The sequence below is a fragment of the Cydia pomonella genome, chromosome 25 (assembly GCF_033807575.1).
Source record: "Cydia pomonella isolate Wapato2018A chromosome 25, ilCydPomo1, whole genome shotgun sequence".
NCBI lineage: Eukaryota > Metazoa > Arthropoda > Insecta > Lepidoptera > Tortricidae > Cydia > Cydia pomonella.
In genome coordinates, this window is record NC_084727.1 from 10,617,545 (window position 1) to 10,631,629 (window position 14,085).

Genomic DNA, 14,085 nt, shown 5'->3' on the forward strand with positions numbered 1-14,085 from the left:
GGTGTTGAAGGGGAACAAAAATTTGATTATTTTGGCGCTACGACGCACGCCATTACGCTTTCTTTTTTTTTTTTCAGTCATGCAGAAATCTTTAAAGGGCTGTATCTCCTAAACCGTATGTCGTAGCGCAAAAATAATAAAGCAAATCCATAATTTTTACCAACTTATGCGCTGGGATCGCTTTACTTACCCCCACCATGCACTTCGCACGATCCCAATATAATAGGGTTGTTTCCAATTTTTTGAAACGCTCGTATTACGTTCTACATTAACTAAAAGTTGCCCTAAAATTCAACTTTTATACTAAAAACGGCTTTAAATATGTTAAATGAACAAAATATATTTTGACAGACGCTTTCGCGCCCAAAATGCTCTTTGAAAATTGTGTGACGTCACAGTTTACGGTTTGACACATAACTACATACGCACGTAGAAGATACGAACTGTCAACTGACATTTGTCATTTGTTGTTTATCGCCTAACTGTCAACAGTGTCAATCCGAGAGTTGTGACGTCATCAGAATCTTCAATCACGTTTCGAGTTTGGTCACGTGACGTGTGCCAAAAGATATTTTAAATTCAATATTTACAAAAATATGGTCATTACAAGTCCCCTAAAAGTAGTTTAACATGTTCATATAATCCAAAAGAATTTATTGGGATACAATTCTGCCCTAAGAATTGTAGATGGAAACAACCCTATTGAATTGAATTGAATGGAATTTCAACCTTCGTTTAACAGACATAGTAGTAGATCTGTGGAACAAGTTATATTGAATCCTATAAATTATAACTAGATTTAAAATTCCTTAGCTATAATTTAGTATGGTGGGCGGCATGAGATTATAATCTACGAACAATCAGTGAAACATACCGTTCTCTGATCTGTCCAAGAATGATGTCAGCCTTGGTGGTCAGCCGCTGCAGCAGCAGGATCAGCAGGATGGCGTCGTGGTCACCTGGAACAAGTACCACGAGTTAACCTAGTGGTTCTGAGAACTGCATGTTTGTAGTACATAATACCCACCCACCGTATGAAGTGATCGGACAGGCCTCCAGTATGTCAGCAGCGACAGCTGCACCAGCGAGCCCGGCTCCGGCGTGTCCTGCTCGGAGCCTGTGTACATAATACCCACCCGCCGGCTGCATGAAGTGGTCGGGCAGACACGCGGCCAGCATGTCGGCGCGCGCTCGTGCTTGCGCGAGCTCCAGCGCGCGCAGCTGCAAGTCCACGGAGCGCGTGGAGGCGCGCGACAGCTGCACCAGCGAGCCCGGCTCCGGCGTGTCCTGCTCGGAGCCTGTGTACATAATACCCACCCGCCGGCTGCATGAAGTGGTCGGGCAGACACGCGGCCAGCATGTCGGCGCGCGCTCGTGCTTGCGCGAGCTCCAGCGCGCGCAGCTGCAAGTCCACGGAGCGCGTGGAGGCGCGCGACAGCTGCACCAGCGAGCCCGGCTCCGGCGTGTCCTGCTCGGAGCCTGTGTACATAATACCCACCCGCCGGCTGCATGAAGTGGTCGGGCAGACACGCGGCCAGCATGTCGGCGCGCGCTCGTGCTTGCGCGAGCTCCAGCGCGCGCAGCTGCAAGTCCACGGAGCGCGTGGAGGCGCGCGACAGCTGCACCAGCGAGCCCGGCTCCGGCGTGTCCTGCTCGGAGCCTGTGTACATAATACCCACCCGCCGGCTGCATGAAGTGGTCGGGCAGACACGCGGCCAGCATGTCGGCGCGCGCTCGTGCTTGCGCGAGCTCCAGCGCGCGCAGCTGCAAGTCCACGGAGCGCGTGGAGGCGCGCGACAGCTGCACCAGCGAGCCCGGCTCCGGCGTGTCCTGCTCGGAGCCTGTGTACATAATACCCACCCGCCGGCTGCATGAAGTGGTCGGGCAGACACGCGGCCAGCATGTCGGCGCGCGCTCGTGCTTGCGCGAGCTCCAGCGCGCGCAGCTGCAAGTCCACGGAGCGCGTGGAGGCGCGCGACAGCTGCACCAGCGAGCCCGGCTCCGGCGTGTCCTGCTCGGAGCCTGTGTACATAATACCCACCCGCCGGCTGCATGAAGTGGTCGGGCAGACACGCGGCCAGCATGTCGGCGCGCGCTCGTGCTTGCGCGAGCTCCAGCGCGCGCAGCTGCAAGTCCACGGAGCGCGTGGAGGCGCGCGACAGCTGCACCAGCGAGCCCAGCTCCGCGGGCGGCGAGCGGGACGGCTCGGGCGTGTCCTGCTCGGACGATGGCGCTGGGGAACCTGGAATTAGAAAAATAGAATCGAAGTAAAAACAAAGTTAAGTTTGCTTTCGGGAAAATGTTGGCAACGGTACCCCGCCTTTTCGCCGAAAACTGTATTGCCGAATTTCAATTGCCAACCGACTTTTCGCAGAAGTTTCATTTAGGCGAATTTCATTTCCCAATTTTACGTAATCCAACATAACCTTACCTAGTACGCATTGTTCATTTCCCAACTATGAGGTTGGGAAATGAAATGATTGCGAAATAATTATTTGGTAAAAATTGAAACGTCGGCGAAAAGTTAGTTGGCAAGTGAAATTCGGCAATACAATTTTCGGCGAAAAGGCAGGATACCGTTGGCAACATATATTAATGTATGTCACAGGCAGTGTACCAACCGCAAAAAAGTGTCTAACAACAAACAATATATATATTGTCCTCCACATCGATTTCGATGACGGCGACCTCAGCAATCAAGCTGTACGTAATACGATCACGTTTATACGTTTTCCCACGTAATTTTTTAAGCGCATTTTTCCCGGCTTGTCTGAAACGCGAATTTAGCGTGATTCCGTCGTGATCATCTTTCCAGGATTTTATGGAGCTGAAACATCAGCTAGTCCATTATGGGCTCGGAGAAGGAAAATGGCGTACGCGGTATCTTCAACAGTTAATCATTTAAGAAGCGGCAAGCTCGGCCCAATATAGGGTGATCAGATGTCCCGTATTTTACGGGATGTCCCGTATTTCAAGCACAATTTTTTCACTCATTCATCGTTCATTTTTCAATCATGTCATCTGTATTTCTTAACTCATTCGGAATTTTACTAAAAAAATTCGAGCCATTCCAAATATCCTATGTTCCAAATATGGGCGTTTTCACAAAAAGTTGTTGGGCCGAAAAAGTCATGTCCCATGACTTTGTTATCCATTTTCATGAATTTTACCTAAATTTATGTTAAATGATGGATACTATATTAACAAACAACTTATAGACTGTTTACTAGCCCTTAAAAAATGTAGTTTGCTCTGTACAATTTTAAATTAAACCAAATAAAGTAAAAAGAGTGGTCTCATTTTGACGTGTCCCATAACAACCATGCCAAGATCGGAGTAAGAAAAATAATACAATTTCAAGACTATTTGAAAGTAACGGGTATTTTACTTATAAAGTATAACCCAAACTACAATTTTAAACCTTAAAACGCAGCAGTGTGGTTCAAATTTAATTAAAAACAACAGGTTTTGTCTTGTCCTGCGAAATAGCGTTTAGCGGAATTCCCATACTACGCCACCGCGTTTTTATTACCTTGGCAACAATAAAGCAAAGCAATACGAAGTTATTTTCGATTATAGCAACATTTCAAGCCTGTATCAGCCGCGATTTTGTTGAAAATGACAGCAGTTCGTACGCAATATGTGAAAAAAGCGGTCGCATGGCTCTTAGTCAAAAAAAGGAGTTCCACCTAAGCAACTGATTTTGATAAGGTAAGATAATTCTTTTCTTAAAACTTTTTAGCGTGTTATTAACCGTTTTAATCAAGATTCAGAATAAAGAGTGATATTCATTGTAAATCGGATACTTTATTTGCAATTATATTTTAATGTCGCGAAGTCGTGGATACGTTACCTCCATTACGCCACTAAAGCGTGAATGGAACTAAAAAGTGACGTAATGGAACTCTAAGGCTCGTTTCATAAAGAAGCTATTGCTGGGTACCTACATATGTAGACACTGTAGTACGTTATTTAAATCAGAATGTGACAGTACGATAAACTGGTTTGAAAATTTACAATAGTAATACATATAAATAGTTCATTCAATTGCAAATGCAATATTATATATTTTTTTTTTATTTATCTAAATTTTCGTTTGTAAAGGTCGTCGTTAATAATAGTACATTGTGAAACATGGGGCGTAAGTTAAATATTGCAAACTAGAGAATAGTTAAAAGGCGACGGCTTTCCGGAGCGATTTAAAGACTTGAGTTTGCGATATTTTTACGCCCCGAGTTGCACACAATGTATTTCATCGTCAGCCTGTTTGCTTGCTAATCTGCCAGTCTTGGTTTGATTACGTATTTATTTGCGATGGCTTCTAAACTGCTTAACTAATACCACCTGTGAGAGACACGCTTATTAATTATTTTAATGGTTCTTGTGCACGAAACAATGGGCTGCATCGATCTCTGGGAGTATTTCTTTTTAATAGTTCGCGAAAAAACAGGAAAATTTGTTAAGATTTGGCTAATGCCGCTTCTATAATTCTTTAGACTAATCAAAATAACTATTTTAACTTTTATATTGCTTTATATTGTACCTTTAGTGTAAGCCAAGATAAATAAGGAAAGACCATCTTTGGATATTTTCTATTTAGAAATTTTTCAGGAATCGCCTTTCGACGTCTGCCAGATATTTTTTTACTATAAGTATAGAGTAATACTTATAGTAAAAAAATAACAAAAAGAAATTAAGAAAAACAAGTTCATCAAGTAATTCATGCTAAATAGTCGAAAACTTTTTGATTAATGTGTAAGGTTTGGTTTGAGGGTGAGATATATAAAGATTTTGTATTAATATATCAAGAATAATTTACGCTCACGCCAAATCTGATAGCTAAAAGGTTAACCTGATTCTTTGGTAGAATATACCTATTCTTATTATAATGGTGATCTTAATTTCAAATTATTTTTATAGTTTATATATATCATGACTGTTATGATCTCAATGATCTGCCTCTGTAGTATTAACTAGAAATAAAGTGCAAAAAGCCTAGCAATGTGAATATTACCTTATAGTTCCTAAACGCCATTTTGTGTTCCAGTCTACGCCACTGGTCAATTGTGTCCTTTTATGGCTGTAATTTATTTTCTAAGATATTGTACAATATATTAACGATATTGAAATGATAACTTGTTAAAAGACATTGTACTTAATTAGCTATCAAAGATGGATAAAACTTTTTTTCAATTTTAAGTATTTGTCAAGCTGTGGGCAATAATATATAGTGAAAAGTACTGAAAAGTAGCGTTAAGGAAAGATTTTTGATAAAAGTGACTGGTTTTGTTAACATTTTTAAACGATTTTCTTTTTTTTTTGTGAAGAATTTTTTGTTTATGTTTGATTAATACAGTGTATTATGCTTTTAAACTTTCTAGTTTTTTTTAAATCCATTGCTAAATCAGTGACGTAATGGAACCTCTTCCCACCAAACATGAAGTATAATTGAGATTATTTACTTGAATTGTAAATATATCTTAATAAATTTAATAGTTTTAAGCTGTTCATACAATAAACTATCAAATTAGCTACAATTGAAAATAATTTAAAATATTTTCAAAAGTGGAATTCCTATACGTCACCAACAACTTTTTGTGAAACCGCCCATATAATACATTCACAGAGGGGGTCAGTCATCTCTGCAGCTTACTGTACATAAGTGAAGAAATCATATAAAAAACTGCTAACAAGCATACGGCCCACATGATGGTAAGCAGTCACCGTAGCCTATGGACGCCTGCAACACCAGATATATTACATGCACGTTGCCGACCCTTTAAGAACCTGTACACTCCTTTTTTGAAGAACATTCAGCAAAAATTTTTGAAAAAATAGTTTTGAGTCAGTTATTGAAACATTTTAACATTAATAATCTAATGCACAACAAACAATTTGGTTTTACACGGGGTCGCTCAACAACCGACGCTGGTGTTGAGCTAATTAAACAGATCTTCGATGCCTGGGAGGAGTCACAGGATGCTTTAGGTATCTTCTGTGACTTATCTAAGGCCTTCGATTGCGTCTGTCATGAAACATTGATCAGGAAACTGCACTATTATGGAGTAAGAGGCTCGGCACTGAATTTAATAAAGTCTAAGGGTCTCCCCAAACTAGTCGACGCCGTTTCGGCAAATCGCGTACGGAAAAAGCTTTATGTCAACGCAATAAGAGCGAATAAGTCGTAAATCGGCTCGGCCCACGCGAAACGACGTCTTTCGACGGGAAAACGGCGTTTTGCCGTAAAGCTGTTCGCATTCGTACGACGCTGTTTGCAGCCTACCGCACACGTTCGCATTCATAAATCTCCTTATACCGCCGTACGGTGCCGGAAAGAGTTGAACGGCTCCGATCACGGCCGAGTACCTACGATAAGGACCGGTCAGAGCTGGCGGAAGCTGATCAGCGTCTTCGACGGCCGAACATAGCTGACGACGGCCGAACAGAGCCGATGACGGCCATAATAATCGTAAAACATTTTTGGATCGAGTCTCAACCGAGGATATCGTAAATTAAATTCACCTTCACTTAATCTATATTGCCACAAAGAATCAACCCACGGTCGCCTCCGCTTTTGCTGCTGTTCTAGCTCTTCCAACAAGTAGGCTACGATAAAAATGCTGGTAAGCCTTTTTTTCCATGCCCGTCGTCTACGTAAATATCCATCATCACAGGTTATTATATAATATGTAACAATTACCAAGGAAAATAATCTTACAGGTCTGTTCAATTTCAAACTCAGGTTATTACTAACAACCAGTCTCCAAAAATGAGATTTACGATTGCCGATCACCCGCTGTCCTACACCTGTTCGTCGGACTCAACGGCTGTACGTGTGCTGTCTGACGTCTCGACGGCAGGACGGAGCACGGGAGAGCCGACCGTCGCTTTACGACTGTTGCGATAGCAAGTCGTAGGCGATCGGGCGTCTCTACGGCCGCAAGGAGGATGAGACTGCTAAACGCAGGTGTCCAACCGCGGAGACGGTCGATCGGCTAAATGCGAATAGTGTGGTGTAAAACACTCGGCGAAAGCCGACTCCGCGTCGACTGGTTTGGGGAGACCCTTACTTACACGGTAGAATACAAAGGGTTGATGTGAGTGGACAGCGATCACCGGGGTCATTGGTCTCTATGGGTGTACCGCAGGGATCAATATTGGGGCCGTTCCTGTTCCTTATCTACATTAATGACCTGCCTTACCTTGTAAAGACCCACCATGACATAGTATTGTTTGCAGACGATACCTCACTTATTTTCAAAGTCAAACGACAACAACAAGCTTGCAGTGATGTAAACAATGCTATTTCTAAAGTAGTAAATTGGTTTAATGTTAATAATTTATTGTTAAATGAGAAAAAGACTAAGTGCATTAAGTTTGTTACAAGTCACATAAGGAATGAGCAAACAGGTGTCATTGTCAAGGATGAGGAATTGGAACTAGTAGATAGCACAGTTTTTCTTGGTATAACTTTAGATTCTAAACTACAATGGGGTCCCCATATTGCTAATCTCTCGAATAGACTGAGTTCTGCAGCTTTTGCAGTGAGCAAGATCCGTCAGTTAACAGACGTGAAAACAGCTCGATTAGTTTACTTTAGTTACTTTCATAGCATTATGTCATATGGTATTTTACTATGGGGTAGTGCTTCAGAGATAAATACCATTTTTGTTCTGCAGAAGAGGGCTATTCGTGCAATATATAAAATGTACCATAGAGACACACTTAGAGATAAGTTTAAGGACATTAACATAATGACAGTGCACTGTCAATATATTTATGAGAATATTCTGTATGTACATAAAAACATTGCCAGTTTTAAGAAAAACTGTGAAATACATAATATTAATACTAGAAATAAGCATAAGCTCGCAGTGCCCTTCACTAGGCTCCATAAAATTAAGAAATCATTCATGGGTAATTGTGTAAGATTTTACAATAAACTTCCTAATATTATAACTGAATTGTCTGTTAGTAAATTTAAAAATTATGTAAAACGTAAGCTTATCTCTAAAGCCTATTATAGCACACAAGACTACATGAATGATGAAACACCGTGGGATTAAGTGTGATTGTAAAGAATGAATTATTTATTGTTATGTTATTAATGATGAAATTGATAATTCAATGTATATATATACCGTATTTTTTGACATTTAGATTTTATTCTAGAAAGGTTCTAGACTAGTATTTTTATACAATTTTGATGATTGACGATCTTTTTGTGAAATTCTTATTATTAAGTTTACCATATCTATAATAGTTCAATGTTTTTTTTTAGAACAATAATAACTGCATCAATAAATTGCTCTGATATTTAGATTAAGATGATATTTGTAAAATTTGACGATTTAAAAGTGCTTGTTGCTAGGTCTATTTGAATAAAGAATATTTTGACTTTGACTTTGAACTCCATACTATAGCCCCTCGGGGAAACCTCGGTAGGAAGCTCATTCCACAGCCGGAGCGTCCGCGGGAGGAAATTTCTCTTGAACCGCACAGTGCGCGACCATTGAGGCTCTAGGGTGTGAGGATGATCTCCCTCCCCGACGACGAGCGGTGCGGGGACAGAACGCGGCCGGCGGCGTCATGTCAAACAATTCCTCAGAGCACAGCCCATTGTACAAGCGGTAGAACACACACAAGGAGACAAAGTCTCTCCTTAGACTTAAAGGTTCAATACCGCTTGTAAGTTTGGGATCGTCGACGATTCCTACAGCGCGCCTTTGGACTGAGTCGAAGGGTCCAAGCTGGCAACCAGGTGCTCCTGCCCAAAGGTGACAGCAGTACTCCATGTGTGATCTGACTTGCGATTTATATAGTAGCAGTCTGCCTCGGAGTAAAGTATCGCCTCGCTTTATTGAGCACACCGAGTTTTTTTGGATGCCAGCGCAGCCTTCCCTTCCAGATGGCTACGGAATTGGACGTCACTGGAAATGTCGACACCGAGGATCGCAATACTCCCTGACATGGTAAGGACTGAGCCTTGGAACTGTGGGGCCACATTAAACAGTAAAGGGTTCAGGTAGGGGAACATAATTGCTATTTAAATACCTTGTTTGGACTCCAACTGGTTCCTTATTTCGTTGTACTGTTCGGTCATCCTCTGCACCAGCTCTCTGAACTTGAGGATCGTGGAGTCGCGGTCCATGATGGTTTCGAAGGCTGCCTCGCGTTCGCGCACCACCTGGATAGAAGATTCATTTTCTAAATGCTTAGAAATGCCTGCATTTTTCTTTGTAAAATTTATACACATTTAAAAGATTGTTCTGAAATAAAAAGTGTAAATATTTCTTACTTTTCCTCAACGGTTTTTCAATTTATAATAAAAGCTTATTTAATATAAATTGAAAAACCTTCGACAAAAATATACATAGTTCATTTGTATGCTTAAACACACTACCAAATAAATTGCCTCTCGCCCTAAATGCATACATTGTCTCCGTTCTATAGGGGACTAAATTGAGAAATAAAATAATGTAATATTCATTAAAAAATCGCTGTTGAATTTTAATTTCTCACAATCCGAAATCAAAGGGCTGTTTCTGTTCCATAGGGGAATAAATTGAGAAATAAAATAATATAATATTCTTAAAAAAAAACAAAAAAAATCAAGCTATAGTCACATACCTCCCTAGTGGCGCTCTGCGCCATTTCCAGCTCCTCGCGAAGGTCTTGCTCCAGTTCTCGGTTGGACTCTACCAGCTGTTCGTGGACTTCTTGAAGAGCTTCTAGTTCAGCCACGTCTTGTTTGAGTTGTTCCACCTGGACAAGAAGTACAAATAGATAAATAACTACTGCAACATTATGTGTATAGAAATGGTAGTCGTCTCCTAGGATTCCGGGGGTGGAGGTTTCGAATATGAGTTCCCTTAGGTCAGCGACATGTCTTTCAACTACTCAACCCTGGTTGTCTCACCTGGTCTTCCAGCGGCATCTTCTCAGCCAGCTGTTCCACCATCTCCTCAGCCCGAAGTGCAGCAACCGCCAGTTATCAGAGGTCTGCGATTGCACTTCCAATTCTTGAACCCTGGTCGTTCAACGCCATCTTCTTCTCAGCCAGCTGTTCTACCATCTCCTCAGCACCAAGTGCAGCATACACCTGTTCGCACAGATCAGCACCTTGTCTTCCAACTCCTCAATCCTGGTGGCCTCACCTGGTCTTCCCACGCCATCTTCTTCTCAGCATCAAGTGCAGTATCCATCTGTGCCCTCTGGTGAGTAACGTGGGCTCCAACTCTTCAACCCTGATAGACTCACCTGGTCTTCCGACGCCATCGTCTTCTCAGCCAACTGCTCAACCATCTGTTCAGCTCCAAGCGCAGCATCCACCTGTTCCCTAAGGTTTACTACCTGCACTTCCAACTCCTCAACCCTGGTAGTCTCACCTGGTCCTCCAAGGCCATTTTCTTCTCAGCTAACTGTTCTACCATCTCCTCAGCTCCCAGTGCAGCATCCACCTGTTCCCGAAGGTCAGCAACCTGAGCTTCCAACTCTTCAACCCTGGTGGACAGCTTCTCCTTAGTGCGCGACAGTTCGGCTATCTCGGATTTGTATTGTTCTATGTCCTGGAAATGTAGAAGATGATTATGGTGTCAAAAAAATAACTCTTTCCTTTTGAGGTGGAGAAAAGTACTTTTTATGCATTCATATCAATATATTTATTTCTAAAAAAAAAAAAATTTCTAAAAAAAAAAAAAAAATAGAAAACTCAGGACAGCTGCTTCATCTCGTAGGTGATCTTATATCAATCTGTAACGCAAACGACCCATAAACTAAAAAAAATAAAATGGCGTCCAGTTTTTCTAAAAATGTGTACCTATTTCTTAAATTACGCTAACTTTTCATTTAAAATGTCTGTCTGTCTGTCTTTAGTCTTATTTTGCATGTCCTGGCCTGACTAGGGTCTCTCGAACCCTGATGCAATCAGGCCAAAAACGTAAATTAAATAGTGGCTATAATTTCATCGTCTCACCTTGTTCATCTTCTGCATGGCGTGCTTGTCATGAGCGCAGAGATTTTTTTTAGAAGGACAAAGCTCTTTTGAAGCGATCGGCCCAAAAATGACAATTTCAAAATGGCATCCATTTCTTTTTTTGATGACTCACCTTGTTCATCTTCTGCATGACGTGCTTGTCAAGAGCGCTGAGGTTTATTTTAGATGGACGGAGCTCTTTTGAAGCGAACAGCCCAAAAATGTCAATTTTCAAAATGGCATCCATTTTTTTAAATGTATTTTTTGCTGTCTTACCTTGTTCATCTTCTGCATGGCGTGCTTGTCGTGCGCGCTGAGGTCGCGCAGGCGCACGAGCGTGTCGCGCAGGCGCGCGTTCTGCTGCTGCAGCTGGCGCATCTCGTAGCCGGTGGCGGCGCGCTCGTCCGTCGCTGCGTACGGGTGCTCTGGTCAGCGCACACGGTTCCGGTTACGGGGTGGACATGCAGCTCCCGTGCGTCGGTCGCGTCAAGTTTATTTACATATTTGGGGTGTCTAGTGATATGGTGGGTTGTCAAACATTGTTGTAGTTAGTAAAAAAAAATCTGTGTTTTTTTTATGGTGACGTGTACCATCGAGTAACAGATTACGCTATATTTGACTTTGAATTGCTTGTCAAATATTTTTACCTCCAAAATTGATGACCTATTTCATGAATAAGTTGTATGTCTAGAAATTTGAAATGGAGTGAAACAAATATTCTTTCCATCTTTTTTCTTAGTTTTTTTTATAAAAAGATTCCTATTTCAAAAATGTTAAAGATAAAATGTACAATGGGTATTCTTTAATCATCATCATCTTCCTCGCGTTGTCATGCCTCCGGCTCCGGTTTTCGCAACGAATCCCTATAATTGGCGTAGGCACTAGTTTTTACGAAAGCGACTGCCATCTGACCTTCCGACCCAGAGAAACTAGGCCTTATTGGAATTAGTCCGACGATGTTTTCCTTCACCGAAAAGCGACTGGTAAATATCAAATGATATTTCATACATGAGTTCCGAAAAACTCATTGATACGAGCCGGGGTTTGAACCCGCGACCTCCGGATTACAATAGATATTCTTTAATAGGAGAATTATTTTGGTCCAATATTAGTGACAGGAATATAAGGTACAAAAAGATATAAGTTTTTGGCAAAAATTTCATTTATGGTACAAGCTTTTATCGCTGACTGTACTTTTTTTCCACAGGCAACTAATACTCATCGAGACAATTCTAAAACCCCAAACACAATTAGGTTGCGTTGTTTTATCACTGAGTTCCTATGGCTACTTCCTGTCTCCATCATCAGATCAGCTCGATGGTACCATAATATTGCATTGTCACCTGACTTACATATGTATGCAAATTTTCAGCTTCATCGGAAACCGGGAAGTGGGTCAAATCTAACTTGCAAGATTTGTCCCATACATACTAACAGGGCAAGTTAAATAATAGCTTGTAAAAATGGAATATGAGAAAGTCTTGTCAACGGGAGACTGTAAACACAAAACACAGACACAAATACATGCAAATAATATTATACACATACAAAGACCTAACACATTCACCTTCGTTAAAATCCTATCATTATTCGAATCCCATAATTTTTGATCATTACAATTCGAAAATAACATTGGAAATAAAACTAGAAATTTGCATTAAGAGGCTGTCAACACCCAATGTCCTTGAAATTGATGTTACTTAAACAGTTTTTTAAGAAAGACTATTTGTTTTAGTCAAGAAAGAAAAATATATGTTCATATTAATTATATTTCAAAGACCTTGGTTGTACTCGATACATGATTGAACCAAATCGGCTCGATAGAAAATAATTGCAAAGATTGGTCTTAAAACCACAATTAAACGGTTTTATGTCTTTATTGTTTTGACTTATGGGTCTACAATTAAAATCACAATTTCAAAACATTTATATCTAAACCGTGGTTGAGTAAAATATTACACTAATAATCCACTTTTTTATTTAAACATTTTTCTTATTATTCCCTTGCCCAGGCCCAGTAACATGCGTCAGTGCTATCTCATTTACTCCGATACAAATAGACAGTGTGCGCGCTTTAGGTATTGACAGCCTCTTAAGAAAAAGGGCAATTTTGTCGTTATTTTATTTTAAATATTGAAATGTTCTAATATGTGTAATTATGTCAAAATAGTGTAGATGTGTAAAATCTAAGAAAATATCGAAAATACCGCTTCGAATTTGACAAGTAAACGAGATGGCGCTGCACAGCTGCATACATTTTGCGGTAACTCTGATAGGGAGCGTGCATGAACTGTAGGAGGCAGCACAGGAGCTGTCACATTTTTGGCGCGAAGCGTAAATGTGATGTTTATTGTTCCGATGTAGCCCACAAGATGGCAGAACCTACTATGCACAAGAAAACACTTGACGTGTAAATGTGCCTGTTTATGGTTACGATTCAGACCACAAGATGGCAGACCCTCCAACGCGCACGGTCCCTATTGCCAGAAGTTGACGTTTGACAATTCAGTGACCGAAAAACTTATGACGCACTACAGCGCCATCTGTTTTGGATGTCAACCTAAGGCACGTTTTCTTCTTAGACTACCTCTCTCTTGTCAAAAGTTGACGTTTGGCAATTCAATGACCGCAAAATATAACATATGGTGCAGTACAGCGCCATCTGTTTTGGATGTCTAACTAAGGCACGCTTTTTCTTAGACTTTACCTCTCTATTACAATCAATCTTTAATATAGATTTGGCTATTAAACATAACGAAAAAGTGCGAGTTTCATGCTTCATGTTGTTGTTTCTGGCAAAAAAAAACTGTAATTCCTAATACATAAACCAAAGAAAACCATAGATTTACGATACCGACCATTTTTTTTTACTAAAATAAAACCCCGCCAATAAGCAACCGTCTAAACACCCAAAGCAGTGAATGTGTCAAGGTCGTGCATAAATAAATAAACATAAATAAATAAATAAATGAAACTATATGATCATATAATACATAAATGAAACCTATGTGTGACCCAAAACCATAAATTACGACATATACGTACAACCATAAGCCGTTTAAGTTTTTCTATAAAATAAAAATAAATATATAAAATATAATGAATATATT

At 40.8% G+C, this 14,085-nt stretch overlaps 1 protein-coding gene across 4 annotated transcripts in view; it reads right to left on the bottom strand.

Annotated features, from left to right (window-relative positions):
• LOC133531591 (dynactin subunit 1) overlaps positions 1 to 14,085 on the bottom strand; it is a 74,679-nt gene that overhangs the window by 28,958 nt on the left and 31,636 nt on the right. For 2 of the 4 annotated variants that reach the window (XR_009801561.1, XR_009801559.1), the window contains 6 exons: positions 11,252 to 11,400; positions 10,389 to 10,568; positions 9,631 to 9,765; positions 9,055 to 9,187; positions 1,137 to 2,242; positions 875 to 959 (listed from right to left, as the gene is read on the bottom strand). Coding sequence is in view for 1 of the 4 variants with exons in the window: in XM_061869897.1 (XP_061725881.1) it covers positions 875 to 959; positions 2,042 to 2,242; positions 9,055 to 9,187; positions 9,631 to 9,765; positions 10,389 to 10,568; positions 11,252 to 11,400 (883 nt within the window). In the remaining 3 variants the exon portion in view is untranslated. The remainder of the gene's footprint in view (positions 1 to 874; positions 960 to 1,136; positions 2,243 to 9,054; positions 9,188 to 9,630; positions 9,766 to 10,388; positions 10,569 to 11,251; positions 11,401 to 14,085) is intronic. The other 2 variants (XR_009801560.1, XM_061869897.1) reach the window with 2 other exon arrangements.